The 13,627-nt window shown below is 44.0% G+C and overlaps 1 protein-coding gene across 2 annotated transcripts in view; it reads left to right on the top strand.

The window, feature by feature from the left end:
- Positions 1-1,486: 1,486 nt before the first annotated feature.
- Positions 1,487-13,627, top strand: part of LOC109894300 (calmin) — a 47,108-nt gene continuing 34,967 nt past the window's right edge. For both annotated transcript variants that reach the window (XR_004210590.1, XM_031828669.1), the window contains exon 1: positions 1,487-2,267. Coding sequence is in view for 1 of the 2 variants with exons in the window: in XM_031828669.1 (XP_031684529.1) it covers positions 2,177-2,267 (91 nt within the window). In the remaining variant the exon portion in view is untranslated. The remainder of the gene's footprint in view (positions 2,268-13,627) is intronic.

Below are 13,627 nucleotides of genomic sequence, written 5' to 3' on the forward strand. Positions count from 1 at the left end.
GTGTACGCGCGTGCATGTGTGTGTGTGCGTGCATACGTGCGCAGGGGCGTCATGCATCCCAAAACTCTGAGGGGGCACCAAATATGTGAGGATGGCTTTTTTTCTGGATATCTAAGCATACATCTTGACCTGTATGTATCCTGGTTATAAAATGTAAAAAATACTAAATATGCTTGCAACCCTAGTAGCAACGTTGTATATTTGCTCCAGCAGTTTCATATTTTCTAATGGGTTTACTTTTTGTATTTTACACTATAGAGGTCAATCATCCTCACTGTAAGAAAACACCCACTATGAACACTGCACACTAGCCATTTAGAGGGTTGTTAGATACAGATCTCAAATACCGTAAAACATTATACTAACAGGTGATGGGTGTACATAATTCAGGTGAAGGCAGGTGTCAATGCAAGTGTTAGTGGTACGTCTCAACTGAAGGCATGTGTAACGTTTTGACAGAGGGTTTAGAAAGAGCTGGAAATGGCATGCAAGTTCATATCAGTCATACAAGAAGGGCTTTCATGGGTTTCTTTAAATATTTTGCTCTTTTTGTCATTAACCATTGTCACAAGTTGACTTCCATCTACATTTTATTACAAAGTAGGCCTACGGTTTCCTCTGTGCTTGAAGTTCCTATGGACTGGACATAGAGACGAGACCTGCAATTTTAGAATATCTTACAGTGCATAATCCTGGTTGAACCTTATAATTACCAGGGCTTTAATCACTGTTTGTAACTTTAATAACGCCTGCTAGCATACAGAGCACACATCATAAGGCCATTCTAATGACGTGGCCCTACACAGGAGCCAGGTTATATGGGCCAGCTACCCACAGAGACCTGGGGACGTCCCAAATGGCACCCGATTTCCTACAAAGTGCTATACTTTTTTTGTACCAAAGCCTTCTGGGTTCTTGTCAAAAGTAGTGCACTGTGTAAGAAATAGGGTGAGTCTTTGGTCCAAATGACCACTGAATGTAGTGGACTCTATCCTCCCCTCAAGGTGGGATAAAGGTTCTTTTTTTACATTTCAGAATGTTCATAAGCTCCTCATATGGCTTCATATTTCTATTTTCCTCATAGCTTGATCAAAGGGGGCATGCAGATTAAACCAACAGTGGTACAGTCAGTAGTCCTGTAATGTATTGCACTTGCAAGCCACCGACATAGGCTACAGTAGGCCTACATGTGTTCCTGTACTAGTTTGTATGGGCTACAGTAGTAGGCTCAAGGGCTACTTAATTGGCCAACATTCCTTACACCTGTTGGACATCTCCTTTATAGTGCCCCCTGGAACTCTCTCTCTCTCCTCTTGACAAATGTTGATGTGTGAATAGCAGGTTCTACTTTACATTTTCCTTGATGGCGAGTGAAATGAAAATGAGAAGTAGTTGTTTGAATGAGAGAGGTATTGAGTACAGGATATAATGCAGTACGGGTGGCGCCCATGCTCGTTTAGTGCTGATGCGCTATATAACTGTAGCGTTGTGGTCCATCAGTTTTTTTGTAACATAAACGTAGTCTACCGGCAGAAGAAAATGTTTATTATTATCTCGGGCAGGGAATCATACTAACGCGCCGTGCAATTCTAACATAATGCAATTATGTTTATAGCGGAAACGGTCTATCTATGGTCCTATTCATAGCCATTCTGAGAACCATATCAGTCATTTTCTCGCTCTCTTTCTGAGCTGAGACTGGCTCTCCTTTCCTCGACTATACAGTGGCGGGATGGTGGGTATATACTGTAAGATACAACAGGCCACCTCGAAAATATTATCCAGGTGCTGTTAATAATTCCCTTCCTCTTTCCTTGTAGTTTGGTCATCTGTGCCATTTTCCGCGTCCTCGCATTGCGCCGTAGTGCTATGTGGGTGCTTTCTACGTCACCAGGGGGAAACTCAACGAAAACAATGATCCTTCGCCAGAAACCGTATCTACGGAATAGCATTAGAGTAGATTAGACCTTCTCTATGCTATAGCCTACCCCACTCGTGGCTCAGCGTCCGGCGACCGCCACAATAGCCAGCTAGACAAGGGTAGAACGAAGGGGGATAAATAGGGTTGCCATCTCAATCGCCTCCAGATCACACGGGACTGGATGTAGCTTAGTCTGTTTAAAAAATATATATATATCGAAGTCCAGTCTGCAACTTTCCCCAGGGTACCGTCCTGATGGCTGGACACGAGTGGGAGTATAAGGACTGGTTCGAACGGGAGGAATTTATCGGACAGATCAGCGACATCCGAGTGCAGAATCTTCAAGGTATGTGGGGCAACGGTGGCTACCATGTGAAATAGAATAGAACCACTGCGTTCATTAGGCTTTATGTTAAAGCTTTGCATTGGTTGATTAGATTGAATCGGGGGACCCATAGTAAGTCAACCTCATCCGAATACCTTTCATGGTTGTAAAAAATGGTTTGTAAACATTCTACCGGTGCCATGCACAGACGGCTGAAGTTTGAACTTTTTGGGGGTTTGTATTTTACCTCACTCCGTCCGCGGCTATGGTTGATCTCATATCTCTCATCTAATTTCATCAAATCAGTTCGCGACGTGTAGGAATCTGAAAATGAAAGGGAGACAATGGTGACAATGGTGATAAACTGAAGACTGCTATGCACCACTAGAAACCTCAAAGACAGGGAGACCATGTTTTCTTTTATAGCAGACAATACACTTTCAATGAGGGTGCAGACAATATTTGATTGCTAATTCACAGCTGCGTGTCTGTAAAACTTCTAGAGCTACAAAGTTGCACGTCAAATCAAATTGTTTTTGTCACATGCGCCGAATACAACAGGTGTAGACATTACCTTGAAATGCTTACTTACAAGACCTTAATTAACCACTATGTAGTTCAAGAAATAGTTAAGAAAATATTTACTAAATAAAATAAAGTAAAAAATGAAATAAAAAGTAACACAAAAAATAACAATACCGAGGCTATGTGCAGTTTAGTCGAGGTAATTTGTACATGTAGGTAGCGGTAAAGTGTAAAAGCAAACGGGGGGGGTTGGTCAATGTAAGTAGTCCGGGTGGCCATTTGATTCTTTGTTCAGCAGTGTTATGGCTTCGGGGTAGAAGATGTTAAGGAGTCTTTTGGACCTAGACTTGGTGCTCCGGTACCGCTTATCTTGCGGTAACAGAGAGAACAGTCTATGACTTGGGTGACTGGAGTCTTTGACACATTTTTAGTCCTTCCTCTGACACCGCCTGGTATATAGGTCCTGGATGGCAGGAAGCTTGGCCCCAGTGATGAACTGGGCCATACGCACTACCCTCTGTAGCGCCTTACGGTCTGATGCCGAGCAGTTGTCATACCAGGCGGTGATGCAACCGGTCAGGATGCTCTCGATGGTGCAGCTGTAGAACTTTTTGAGGATCTGGGGACCCATGCCAAATCTTTTCCGTCTGCTGAGGGGGAAAAGGTGTTGTTGTGCCCTCTTCAGGACTGTGTTTGGACCATGATAGTTTGTTGGTGATGTGGACACCAAGGAACTACAGCCCCGTCGATGTGAATGGGGGTGTGTTCAGCCCTCCTTTTCCTGTCGTCCATGATCAGCTCCTTTGTCTTGCTCACATTGTTGCATGTGACATTGTTACTTCTCTTCGCCCTGTTGTTTCTGACAGTTTCCCTGTGGTGTCAGTCTGAGTCGGTAGCCTATAGCCTGCCCTACGGTAGCATAGTCTGTAATGACTAGGCTATGTGCAGTGAATAAACAAGAATTGGGCAGCAAAGTGGAAAAAATGTATTTAATGAGTGTTGAGAATGAGAGCTTTGTCTCAGTCTCAAGAGGACGGATCACACATTAACTGAGGCCTCCGCAATGGATACACACACACACACACACACACACACACGCACATTTCTCCAGACGGACATATGAGCCTTCAAACACACTTTGTGGCTGCTATAGCCTGCCAAATGCTTTTCACTGTAGCCAGATTGAGCCATCCACTACAACAAACATTATGTCTGTCTCTGTGGTTCACCTAGTAGTGCAATTAAATAAATGTAAAACGGTCTGATAATGCATAAGATATGTAAGACGTGTTGGATTGTTTGTGTGTGTGTGTGTAATGCACACGTTATAGGCCTATGCATATCCATGAAGAAGAACCTAAGACATGCTCTGACATTTGAAGTGTGAAATGGTACACGAGGAGAGGTACCTGTTCCTGTTCTGCTCTGTCAAGCATCTGGGGTTGCTCCCCCCAGCTCTCTGTCGTTTTATCTTCCCCACTTTCTCTCTCCCTCCCTCTCTCCTTCCCTCTCATAACACCAACTGGTTTGACACTTCCATCTGATGACTAGCTGGCCCTGGAGGCTTTGTGGTTGGAAGAAAACACACTGAGGAGAACCCAGTGCATTAAAACAATGCTCTGAAGGGCCTTATATAACTAATACTCTCTCACCCATCAGAGAAAAGAGCAATGTCCCCCCTCTCTTTCTGTCTCTGCATTAGAGCGCTGAAATCTCAGAACTGTACATTCCCACACAGCACACACTCACTCACTCACTCACTCACTCACTCACTCACTCACTCACTCACTCACTCACTCACTCACTCACTCACTCACTCATTCGCTAAGGATCTACCATGGTCCGCACACACCAACACAGTCATGAAGAGGGCACAACACGCCTCTTCCCCCTCAGGAGACTGAAAAGATTTGGCATGGGCTCAAAAAGTTCTACAGCTGCACCATTGAGAACATCTTAACTGTCTGCTTCACAGCTTGGTATGGACACTGCTTGGTATGGACACTGCTTGGCATACGACCGCAAGGCGCTACAGAGGGTGGTGCATATGGCCCAGTACATCACTGGGGCCAAGGTCCCTGCCATCCAGAACCTCTATACCAGGCAGTGTTGTCAAAGACTAACAATTGTCAAAGACTCCGGCCAGCCAAGTCACTTTATTGATTCATCACATACGCTGCTCCTACTGTTCATTATCTGTCACTTAATTCCTAGTTATATGTACATACATTTAAAGTCAGAAGTTTACATACACTTAGGTTGGTGTCATTAAAACTCGTTTTTCAACCACTACAGACATTTCTTGTTAACAAACTATGTTTTGGCAAGTTGGTTAGGACATCCACTTACCACAGGTAATTTTTCAAACAATTGTTTACAGACAGATTATTTCACTTATAACTCACTGTATCACAATTCCAGTGGGTCAGAAGTTTACACACACTAAGTTGTATGTGCCTTTAAACAGCTTGGAAAATTCGAGAAAATGATGTCATGGCTTTAGAAGCTTCTGATAGGCTAATTGACATCATTTGAGTCAATTGGAAAAAGACCTCAGAAAAAGAATTGTAGACCTCCCCAAGTCTGGTTCATCCTTGGGAGCAATTTCCAAACACCTGAGGGTACCACGTTCATCTGTACAAACAATAGTACGCAAGTATAAACACCATGGGACCACGCAGCCATCAGACCGCTCAGGAAGGAGACGCGTTCTGTCTCCTAGAGATGAACGTACTTTGGTGCGAAAAGTGCAAATCAATCCCAGAACAACAGCAAAGGATCTTGTGAAGATGCTGGAAGAAACAGGTACAACAGTATCTATATCCACAGTAAAACAAGTACTATATCAACATAACCTGAAAGGCCACTCAGCAAGGAAGAAGCCACTGCTCCAAAACCGGCATCAAAAAACCAGACTACGATTTGCAACTGCACATGGCGACAAACTGTTTGGCCATAATAACCATCGTTATGTTTGGGGAGGCTTTCAAGCCGAAGAACACCATCTCAACCGTGAAGCACAGTGGTGTCAGTCTCATGTCGTGGGGGTGCTTTGCTGCAGGAGGGACTGGTGCACTTTACAACGTAGATGGCATCATGAGAAAGGGAAATTATGTGGATATATTGAAGCAACATGTCAAGACATCATTCAGGAAGTTAAAGCTTGGTTGCAAATGGGTCTACCAAATGGACAATGACCCCAAGCATACTTCCAAAGTTGTGGCAAAATGGCTTAAGGACAACAAAGCCAAGGTATTGGAGTGGCCATCACAAGCCCTAACCTCAGTCCTATAGAACATTTGTGGGCACAACTGAAAACGTGTGTGCGAGCAAGGAGGCCTACAAACCTGACTCAGTTACACCAGCACTGTCAGGAGGAATGGGCCAAAATTCACCCAACTTATTGTGGGAAGCTTGTGGAAGGCTACCCAAAACGTTTGTCCCAAGTTAAACAATTTCAAGGCAATGCTACCAAATACTAATTAAGTGTATGTAAACTTCTGACCCACTGGGAATGTGATGAAAGAAATAAGAGCTGAAATAAATCACTCTCTCTACTATTATTCTGCAATTTCGCATTCTTAAAATAAAGTGGTGATCCTAACTGATCTAAGACAGGGAATTTTAACTATGATTAAATGTCAGGAATTGTGAAAAGCTGAGTTGATATGTATTTGGCCAAGGTGTATGTAAACTTCCGACGTCAACTGTATCTACCTCAATTACCTCATACTCCTGTACATCGACTAGGTACAGGTACCCCGTGTATATAGCCAAGTTATCATTACTCATTGTGTATTTATTATTACTTTTATTATTATGTTTTTAGATTCATTATTTATTATTATTTTACTTTTCTGGTATTTCTTGTTTTCTTTCTCTCTGCATTGTTGGGAAGGGCCCATTAGTAAGCATTTCACTGTTATTCTACACCTGTTTACGAAGCATGTGACAAAACAATTTGATTTGATTTGACCCTGAGAGGCTTCCAGCTCATTGAAATGCCCATGGACCTCTTTCTGAGCTGGTGGGTAGTTCTCTGTACTGACCTGAAGCATCTTTAATTTGAAACACTCCACTCATCACTAGTTTACAGAGAAGAATGACTATTGAAACATCTCAACTGCCTACAGTATATATATTTTTTTATTTATTTTTTATTTCACCTTTATTTAACCAGGTAGGCTAGTTGAGAACAAGTTCTCATTTGCAACTGCGACCTGGCCAAGATAAAGCATAGCAGTGTGAGCAGACAACAAAGAGTTACACATGGAGTAAACAATTAACAAGTCAATAACACAGTAGAAAACAAATGGGGAGTCTATATACAATGTGTGCAAAAGGCATGAGGAGGTAGGCAAATAATTACAATTTTGCAGATTAACACTGGAGTGATGAATGATCAGATGGTCATGTACAGGTAGAGATATTGGTGTGCAAAAGAGCAGAAAAGTAAATAAATAAAAACAGTATGGGGATGAGGTAGGTGAAAAAGGGTGGGCTATTTACCAATAGACTATGTACAGCTGCAGCGATCGGTTAGCCGCTCAGATAGCTGATGTTTGAAGTTGGTGAGGGAGATAAAAGTCTCCAACTTCAGCGATTTTTGCAATTCGTTCCAGTCACAGGCAGCAGAGTACTGGAACGAAAGGCGGCCAAATGAGGTGTTGGCTTTAGGGATGATCAGTGAGATACACCTGCTGGAGCGCGTGCTACGGATGGGTGTTGCCATCGTGACCAGTGAGCTGAGATAAGGCGGAGCTTTACCTAGCATGGACTTGTAGATGACCTGGAGCCAGTGGGTCTGGTGACGAATATGTAGCGAGGGCCAGCCGACTAGAGCATACAAGTCGCAGTGGTGGGTGGTATAAGGTGCTTTAGTGACGAAACGGATGGCACTGTGATAGACTGCATCCAGTTTGCTGAGTAGAGTGTTGGAAGCCATTTTGTAGATGACATCGCCGAAGTCGAGGATCGGTAGGATAGTCAGTTTTACTAGGGTAAGCTTGGCGGCGTGAGTGAAGGAGGCTTTGTTGCGGAATAGAAAGCCGACTCTTGATTTGATTTTCGATTGGAGATGTTTGATATGAGTCTGGAAGGAGAGTTTGCAGTCTAGCCAGACACCTAGGTACTTATAGACGTCCACATATTCTAGGTCGGAACCATCCAGGGTGGTGATGCTAGTCGGGCATGCGGGTGCAGGCAGCGACCGGTTGAAAAGCATGCATTTGGTTTTACTAGCGTTTAAGAGCAGTTGGAGGCCACGGAAGGAGTGTTGTATGGCATTGAAGCTTGTTTGGAGGTTAGATAGCACAGTGTCCAAAGACGGGCCAAAGGTATATAGAATGGTGTCGTCTGCGTAGAGGTGGATCAGGGAATCGCCCGCAGCAAGAGCAACATCATTGATATACACAGAGAAAAGAGTCGGCCCGAGAATTGAACCCTGTGGCACCCCCATAGAGACTGCCAGAGGACCAGACAGCATGCCCTCCGATTTGACGCACTGAACTCTGTCTGCAAAGTAATTGGTGAACCAGGCAAGGCAGTCATCCGAAAAACCGAGGCTCCTGAGTCTGCCGATAAGAATATGGTGATTGACAGAGTCGAAAGCCTTGGCAAGGTCGATGAAGACGGCTGCACAGTACTGTCTTTTATCGATGGCGGTTATGATATCGTTGAGTACCTTGAGTGTGGCTGAGGTGCACCCATGACCGGCTCGGAAACCAGATTGCACAGCGGAGAAGGTGCGGTGGGATTCGAGATGGTCAGTGACCTGTTTGTTGACTTGGCTTTCGAAGACCTTAGATAGGCAGGGCAGGATGGATATAGGTCTGTAACAGTTTGGGTCCAGGGTGTCTCCCCCTTTGAAGAGGGGGATGACTGCGGCAGCTTTCCAATCCTTGGGGATCTCAGACGATATGAAAGAGAGGTTGAACAGGCTGGTAATAGGGGTTGCGACAATGGTGGCAGATAGTTTCAGAAATAGAGGGTCCAGATTGTCAAGCCCAGCTGATTTGTACGGGTCCAGGTTTTGCAGCTCTTTCAGAACATCTGCTATCTGGATTTGGTTAAAGGAGAACCTGGAGAGGCTTGGGCGAGGAGCTGCGGGGGGGGCGGAGCTGTTGGCCGAGGTTGAAGTAGCCAGGCGGAAGGCATGGCCAGCCGTTGAGAAATGCTTATTGAAGTTTTCGATAATCATGGATTTATCAGTGGTGACCGTGTTACCTAGCCTCAGTGCAGTGGGCAGCTGGGAGGAGGTGCTCTTGTTCTCCATGGACTTCACGGTGTCCCAGAACTTTTTGGAGTTGGAGCTACAGGATGCAAACTTCTGCCTGAAGAAGCTGGCCTTAGCTTTCCTGACTGACTGCGTGTATTGGTTCCGGACTTCCCTGAACAGTTGCATATCACGGGGACTATTCGATGCTATTGCAGTCCGCCACAGGATGTTTTTGTGCTGGTCGAGGGCAGTCAGGTCTGGGGTGAACCAAGGGCTGTATCTGTTCTTAGTTCTGCATTTTTTGAACGGAGCATGCTTATCTAAAATGGTGAGGAAGTTACTTTTAAAGAATGACCAGGCATCCTCAACTGACGGGATGAGGTCGATGTCCTTCCAGGATACCCGGGCCAGGTCGATTAGAAATATCGGGAATAGGGTGCCATTTGGGATGCAGACAGTGGATGGAGGGGGGGATGTGTCTCTGAGCTCAGCATGAATAAATGATGCATAAAAGAGTTAATCAATATCGGACATGTTGTGCTGGACAAAGATCGTAGTAGCTGAGCTTTAGGTCACTAGCACGGCTCAGGAGGGCATGTGTGTGTCTGTTTTGTGTACGTGGACACACCTGCTGCTAAGTAGAGAGACCAGCCGGCAACAGCAGTGTGTACACTCTACCTTTAGGGACTGGACATCTGTTGAAATAGTTTGACAGTCCTCCACTGAACGGAGCCTTCTGCTGATGCCATACAGTACCTCACAAAATGCTCAAACAAGCTAGAGCCGCTGAGCCAGAGTGAAAGTCTGCAGTCACTGCTGCGGTGGACTTGACTTTCTACTCGGAGAGAGAGAGAGAGAGCGAGAAGGCTTTTCTTCTAAAGCCCAGTGACAGAACACATTTTCATATGATGTGTGGGGCGAGGAACTGCCTCAAACACTCACACTTGTTTGAATGTGATGTTCTTGAACGCTCACCAGGCCAGTCGAGTCCCCCACATCTCAACACTTTTTCAACACAGAGTGACTAAGGGGGAAAGGCTGAGCACACACAGTGCTGCTTCCCTCACATTCTGGTATGAGATTGAGGAGGGTAGGGTATAGAGAGAGAGATGGGGGTGGAGGCTAAAGGACAATGGTCTCTTCTCTTTCACTCACCCCCTGGCTTATTATCATTTTTGTTCCTCCTAAATTCTGTGTTGGTACTCAGGCAAGGCAAGTAAACGAGCTCAGATGTCCTCTTGATTCAGAACAAATTCAGTGTCCCTTTGATTCTCCCCCTGAAGCCCCCCATGTTTATTCAACTATACTGAAATCGTTGGTGAGACACACGAAACGAGTATTCACTATCAATGCACGCCATCCATCGCAGTGTTTGGATAACCTAACAGCAGTACAACCTTACATTATTTGTTGTGTTCCAAATGGAACCCTATTCCCTATATAATGCACTACTTTTGACCGGGGCCCATACGGCTCTGGTCGAAAGTAGAGCACTATCTATGGAATAGGGTACCATTTGGTTTCCTTACGTTGTGTGCATGACCATCACTGACCTTCAGCTTGGTTTTCTCTTGGACAGAGCCATTATATTGCAGTGTAAAAAGGGAACCAACTCAGATTAAATCAGTGCATAGTAGAGGTCGACCGATTATGATTTTTCAACGCCGATACCGATTATTGGAGCACCAAAAAAGGCAGATTGCGATTAATCGGCCAATTTTTTATTTAATTTATTTGTAATAATTACAATTACAACAATACTGAATGAACACTTACTTTAACTTAATATAATACATCAATAAAATCAATTTAGCCTCAAATAAATAATGAAACCGGTTCAATTTGGTTTAAATAATGCAAAAACAAAGTGTTGGAGAAGAAAGTAAAAGTGCAATATGTGCCATGTAAGAAAGCTAACGTTTAAGTTCCTTGCTCAGAACATGAGAACATATGAAAGCTGGTGGTTCCTTTTAACATGAGTCTTCAATATTCCCAGGTAAGAAGTTTTAGGTTATAGTTATTATTTTGAATTATAGGACTGTTTCTCTCTGTACGATTTGTATTTCATATACCTTTGACTATTGGATGTTCTTATAGGCACTTTAGTATTGCCAGTGTAACAATATAGCTTCTGTCCCTCTCCTTGCTCCTACCTGGGCTCGAACCAGGAACACATCGACAACAGCCACCCTCGAAGCAGCGTTACCCATGCAGAGCAAGGGGAACAACTACTCCAAGTCTCAGAGCGAGTGACGTTTGAAACGCTATTAGCGCGCACCCCGCTAACTTTGCTAGCCATTTCACATCGGTTACACCAGCCTAATCTCGGGAGTTGATAGGCTTGAAGTCATAAACAGCTCAATGCTTGAAGCATTGCGAAGAGCTTCTGTCAAAACGCACAAAATTGCTGTTTGAATGAATGCTTACGAGCCTGCTGCTGCCTACCACCACTCAGCCAGACTGCTCTATCAAATCATAGACTTAGTTATAACATGATAACACACAGAAATACGAGCCTTAGGTCATTAATATGGCCGAATCCAGAAACTATCATCTCGAAAACAAGACGTTTATTCTTTCAGTGAAATACGGAACCGTTCCGTATTTTATCTAACGGGTGGCATCCATAGGTCTAAATATTCCTGTTACATTGCACAACCTTCAATGTTATGCCATAATTACGTAAAATTCAGGCAAATTAGTTCACAACGAGCCAGGCTGCCCAAACTGTTGCATATACCCTGACTCTGCGTGCAATGAACGCAAGAGAAGTGACACAATTTCACCTGGTTAATATTGCCTGCTAACCTGGATTTCTTTTAGCTAAATATGCAGGTTTAAAAATATATACTTCTGTGTATTGATTTTAAGAATGGCATTGATGTTTATGGTTAGGTACAGTCATGCAACGATTGTGCTTTTTTCGCAAATGCGCTTTTGTTAAATCATCCCCCGTTTGTCGAAGTTTGCTGTCTTTGAGAGGAAGAAATAGTCTTCACACAGTTCGCCACGAGCCAGGCGGCCCAAACTGCTGCATATACCCTGACTCTGTTGCAAGAGAAGTGACACAAAGAAATTCATGTTAGCAGGCAATATTAACTAAATATGCAGGTTTAAAAGTATATACTTGTGTATTGATTTTAAGAAAGGCATTGATGTTTATGGTTAGGTACACGTTGGAGCAACGATAGTTGCGAATGTGCACCGCATCGAATATATGCAACGCAGGACACGCTAGATAAACTAGTAATATCACCAACCATGTGTAGTTAACTAGTGATTATGATTGATTGTTTTTTATAAGATAAGTTTAATGCTAGCTAGCAACTTACCTTGGCTTCTTACTGCATTCGCGTAACAGGCAGGCTCCTCGTGGAGTGCAATGAGAGGCAGGTGGTTAGGGCGTTGGACTAGTTAACCGTAAGGTTGCAAGATTGAATCCTCGAGCTGATAAGGTAAAAATCTGTCGTTTTGCCCCTGAACAGGCAGTTAACCCACCGTTCCTAGGCCGTCATTGACAATAAGAATGTGTTCTTAACTGACTTGCCTAGTTAAATAAAGGTGTAAAAAACGCGTTTTTTTTTTATCAGCCAAATCGGTGTCCAAAAATATCGATTTCCGATTGTTATGAAAACTTGAAATCGGCCCTAATTAATCGGCCATTCCGATTAATCGGTCGACCTCTAGTGCAGAGGATTTTGATATTGCTCTGTATTATTGCAGCCTATCCTGTCTGCCTGTACAGAGTGAAGTTCATACAGTATTCAGACATTATCATGCAGTATTCATTTGCTTAGACAGTTCTGCTGCTGCCTTCGCCTCCTCATCATCTCTTTCTCTCCTTTTCTCTGTCTCTCGCTCCCATCCACTCTGAGCCTCTATGTAAAACCGTGGGATCCGCGGTGGGTAAAAGAAAATCAGAATTAAGGTCATGTGCACTCTCTCTCTCTCTCTCTCTCTCTCTCTCTCTCTCTCTCTTACAATGCAGTTCTTGTAAGCACAGGAGAAAGAACCACTTTCATCCTCCCCTGCTCCTCCTCCACCTGCTCGTTATTCGAGGATTGCCTCGCTGCACGGTTCTCCAGAGCATCACTGATGTAGCGAGGTTCCGGGAGGCCGTAGATGTACAGCAGTGGACTTCTGAGTTCTGACGTCTATATTTAGTCAATTTACCACTTTCTCTGAGTAGCATGCATGAGGGGCTGACTTCCCTGACACATACCAAGTGTGTGTAGTGTGTTGAAAAATATGCAGCTGAGAGCTAGAAGCCTGCGCAGCAGAGCTATTATGTAAGCCATGTTTAACCCTGTCATATCTGGATACAGAAGCATGCTGTTGCTGACATGTACTAAGCGTGTGTGTGTAATGTGTGTGTGTGTGTCTGCGCATCTAGGGCTGGGTTGATACCAGTATCGCGATACTCGTTAGTATCGTGGCAAGGAAACAAAACGCGAAGCGAATTCACATGGATTCATTTTCCAACTATAGCACACAATATTTTACATACAGAAGGCGTTTTAAAGGGCCAAAGAGTTAGATCTGCTTCGTGTTTTCATTTATGCCATGGAAAAGATATTGCAATACTGTTATCGTCCCGGTCCTAGCGCATGTGTGTAGTACAGAGGTTCAGTAGCATACT

The sequence above is a fragment of the Oncorhynchus kisutch genome, linkage group LG7, assembly GCF_002021735.2.
Source record: "Oncorhynchus kisutch isolate 150728-3 linkage group LG7, Okis_V2, whole genome shotgun sequence".
Classification (NCBI taxonomy): domain Eukaryota; kingdom Metazoa; phylum Chordata; class Actinopteri; order Salmoniformes; family Salmonidae; genus Oncorhynchus; species Oncorhynchus kisutch.